Source organism: Zootermopsis nevadensis, unplaced genomic scaffold (genome assembly GCF_977971745.1).
Source record: "Zootermopsis nevadensis isolate Lab colony 2312 unplaced genomic scaffold, Znev_1.0 Znev_ptg000023l, whole genome shotgun sequence".
Taxonomy (NCBI): Eukaryota; Metazoa; Arthropoda; class Insecta; order Blattodea; family Termopsidae; genus Zootermopsis; species Zootermopsis nevadensis.
In genome coordinates this window covers 826,908-830,759 of record NW_028259155.1, presented here as the reverse complement: position 1 = coordinate 830,759, position 3,852 = coordinate 826,908, and the positions used below count along the sequence as shown (strand labels likewise).

Here is a 3,852-nt window from a genome sequence, read left to right as displayed (position 1 = left end):
CCATGGTTTACAAACTTCTTGGAACATAATCAATGCAAAGGATTTCTTGAAACTTAAGTGCTCTGTAATTTTCCCTATTTTATAAGCACCTTGATTTATGTGAATCATTTCTTAACGAAATTTGTCGTTCCTGAAGACTGAACATGCATTATGATAGTGTAAAATTGGCATGTGAAATGCAACCAAGTTTTATTGTGTCTCAATGTTAAAGAAGTGAGAGTTGTAGGAACCAAATTAATAACATTCCAAAATTCTTTTACCCTCTGCTGGACACATTGAGACACACAACACACAAAATTATACGTTACGCTACAAAACAGTAGTTATTTTACATTACTTCATGTTATAACAATTCTGGAATTGTAGTTAATGTGTGATAAGATGACTGCCCCAAAATATTTGATGAGTAAGTTAGATAACTCTTTAGCAGATAAGAAAAGACTTATGCTGTTGAACATTAACTTCCTTCATACTGAATTTAAATAGCCACCGTACCCTTAGCTGGCTGTATTTAATTTCAGGTATTTAAATAAAAGTATGCATCCTTATGAAAGATCATACATTTCCTTTGACCACTGATTTTAAACTTGTGAAATAAAAACTGTACTTGTGCTTGTTAAACTGAAATTATCACAGAAAAATTATATTTACGTATACGTTTGGTTTAGTATGGTAATTTCAAAATATGGATACACGTAATTCTGCTTCGCGCTTTCAGCAAATGAACACAATTCGTGTAACTTTTCTGCCCATAATAGACCAGTGTTGGTTATTGCCAGACTCTAGCCATGTTAATTTTCTAGCCTTGGATGTTGGTCTCTGCCATGTCAGGTTGAGGGTAGAATTCTCTTCCAGAAGTTTCTGACAAGGAGAAGTCTAAAACTTATGGATTATTTTTGGCAGCATCGAACAGCTAGCGTTAGAAATATTAAGACGTTTCTTTTACCTTGGTTCTGAACCATAAACTGGGGAAGCAAAATAACTTACAGAAATTAAGTTATTGACTGATACTGGCTTAGTTGTATTTGAAGAATACAGCAGTGTGGAAGATAATGAAATAGAAACATAACTGCACAACAAACAAGATGCAACCAGTGATCGCGAGAAGTCACACTGGGCACTTCAACAATGTGTAAGAATCAACATTGATGCCCAAAGTTTTATTTACTGGACATGAGAGAGGAAAAGTGAGGCTTCAGCAATTTCTAAGGAGTCGAGCGCAGAGCATTATCATGCTCTTTTTCACAGGAGTTCTCCGGTTGTTAAAGAAGAGGTCAGTGTTGTTTATGAGGAGTTTATTTAGCATAATCTTTATTTATGGGAATAAGGGATTTGAATTCCCATACTTCAGGGCTGCCAGCCTGTTTAGAGCTATGATAGTGAAACACACAGACAGCTCAATCATGCATGAGCTGTGATGCATGGCTGATGGAGGCCAAATAAACCATAATTCAATTTGTTGTTTTCCTCAGTGCTTCCAGCCAAATCAATGGATAGTACCGAAACCATTTCTCCACATCCTCTGTACTAAAAATTGGTACTCAAACTGTATGCTTCATAATCTCCACATCATTAAACAACAGTAGAAGGAAACAAAACAAATTTTTTCTGCATTATGCAGATTAGCCAACCTTTCTTAGAATCTAGTGAGCAACAACTCGACAAAAAATTATCCTCACACTTATTTGGTATGCAAGAGAAACAGAAACATTTAAATTCAGCTTAATACAGGTACCTCTACGACAAGTTGTTTAACAGCGATTTTCTTTTGTTATAAATACTAAAATAGAGTACTTTCACTAATTTGTGTCTCATTTTTCAGGTATTATTTACGGGAGAACAGCATCATGTGTAAAAGGGAATGTAAACCCTGCGACAATGTATGTCTGTTGAATAACACGAAAACTATAACTTATCAGTTCATATCAATACCAACAATAAGAATTTTGCATATGCCAATGGTAAGTATAGTTGTTTGATGTATGAAATGTTGTTGTTTGACAGATAGGGAATACTCATCTAGACTATCTTTGTAATTAATTTTCGCTGTGTTGTTACTGCTGTGTTCTAGGTCATAACCAGAATTAGAACAGTCACTCTTGGTAGAGCAAGGGCTTTCAAAGTTTACTTTGAGGTTATTTTTGGAAATGAAGAACTTTACTTTGATTTCCGGCAAGGAACAAAACTGGGTGAGTGTGAATTTCCAAACATAATTTAAGATGAAAACATAACAAAGCTTTATCTTTTTTTAAATTTCTAGAACTAGTATACCTACTTTATTTGTCAGATCTTTTTCTGTACCTACAAAGAACAGAATGAGTAGGCTTACTTATGGTAAGCTAAAAGTACATAAAAATATAAGGATTTGAACTTGATAATGACCTCATTGGGCTGATATCTGTAGTTCAAAATAATAAACTGTGAAATGTAAGTGTGTGAAAGTGACTAATATCAACATAACACACCAGGATGGTACACTACAGACTCTGAATGAAACCTGGTTCTGATTTAATAAATATTTATTCTGTTGCAGTTACGGATGAGTTACTAATATCTGTTCTTATAGGTAACGGTTCTCTTAACTGTGCTGTTGATGATAATTTTCATTCTTCCGAACGAATCTTGGTTAACTTGGGCCATGTTTCTTTCCAGGTGTATTACGACTTAGAAGACCTGTGTTTGCACCAAAGCATTTTCTTGTGAAAATACAAATGAAAGTTTTCACTGCAAGAAATTTATTATCTGCTAAGCACTGGGCTTACGTTGATATTGATGTTTCTAATTATGAATTCTGAGAAATAAGAAAATCATCTGTATGTCATTTGTATTACCTATAAGCAGTAAGATAAGTATGAGTTATTGAAATAATTACTTCTCATGGTGCATAATATATTCTTTATTAAGTAATATGTTGAAAACACAAACTAAATTTTTACATTGAAATATTTTTATCTTTCTTTATAAGAAATACTTAGTATCAAGACAATGGACATTTATAATTTTGCAAATGTAGTATGAACTTCATTACAACTAGACTTATACATTTTTACTGTGTTTCTCAAATAACTCTAGCCTAAATATAAAAGATTATATACATAATTTACTGTCACTTGTGCGTACATGCTACTGATATACATCCCTTCAAATTTCACTTGTATGACATTCAGCATGAATGAAAATTCTGGGCTTCCATTGTTGCACGGTTCTGCATGGGTTGGACTGGCAATGGGCTGGCATGTACATGGGGTGATCATTGGGTGAGTTTGGTATGGAATGAGTCTGCAATGAGATTGACAATGACTTTGTTGTCCACATGCTCAGTTGTATGCAGGCTGAGATTGGACCACGATACCAATTTCTTACAATTAATAATATTGTTGCAGCAACTGATAGTACTTTTGAAGCAAAGCAGCAGAAAAATAAACAATCATGCAATCAGCTTCTATTAAGAAGTGACACTTCGGAATCTTTTTATAAAAACAATGATGCTAGCAATAAAAATGGAAATATCTTGGAAACCTAAAATGAGTTGTTCACACGTACATACAAGCACAGACAGAAACTAAGGAGAAAATTTACGGTGAGATCGGCTTCGATAAGACCGCGCCACCGTAACGGAATGGTTATAAAATGTTGCAGCTGCTTTGAGACTGGTTCAGAAGATCTCGTGGCTTGTCTACCGCTTGCGACATATCTTGTGATTAATAATACAATAATAGTTTTCATGAATCGTGCCAAGTTACAGAATGGCCTTCAGCGTTCGTGTCATGGAAACCACAAAAACGTTTCGTGAGATGTTCCCAGTCCCTCCAATCTCACAGAGTAATTTTGGCACAGAGAGCAAACATTGTA

At 34.6% G+C, this 3,852-nt stretch overlaps 1 protein-coding gene across 1 annotated transcript; it reads left to right on the top strand.

Annotated features, from left to right (window-relative positions):
- The first annotated feature begins 716 nt into the window (after nucleotides 1-716).
- On the top strand, nucleotides 717-3,109 carry LOC147872858 (fibulin-1-like). Its single transcript, XM_087354298.1, has 4 exons — nucleotides 717-1,273; nucleotides 1,823-1,961; nucleotides 2,072-2,189; nucleotides 2,653-3,109. The coding sequence occupies exons 1-4, from the start codon at nucleotides 1,149-1,151 to the stop codon at nucleotides 2,793-2,795; spliced, it is 525 nt and encodes a 174-aa protein (XP_087210424.1). The 5' UTR covers nucleotides 717-1,148; the 3' UTR covers nucleotides 2,796-3,109.
- The last annotated feature ends 743 nt before the right edge of the window (nucleotides 3,110-3,852 follow it).

Excerpts from the sequence above, each read along its gene's own strand:
- LOC147872858 (XM_087354298.1), top strand. The coding sequence starts at position 1,149 with ATGCCCAAAGTTTTATTTACTGGACATGAGAGAGGAAAAGTGAGGCTT. Across the intron at positions 1,962-2,071 it reads GAATTTTGCATATGCCAATG|GTCATAACCAGAATTAGAAC; the intron begins GTAAGTATAGTT and ends GCTGTGTTCTAG. Across the intron at positions 2,190-2,652 it reads CCGGCAAGGAACAAAACTGG|GTGTATTACGACTTAGAAGA; the intron begins GTGAGTGTGAAT and ends GTTTCTTTCCAG.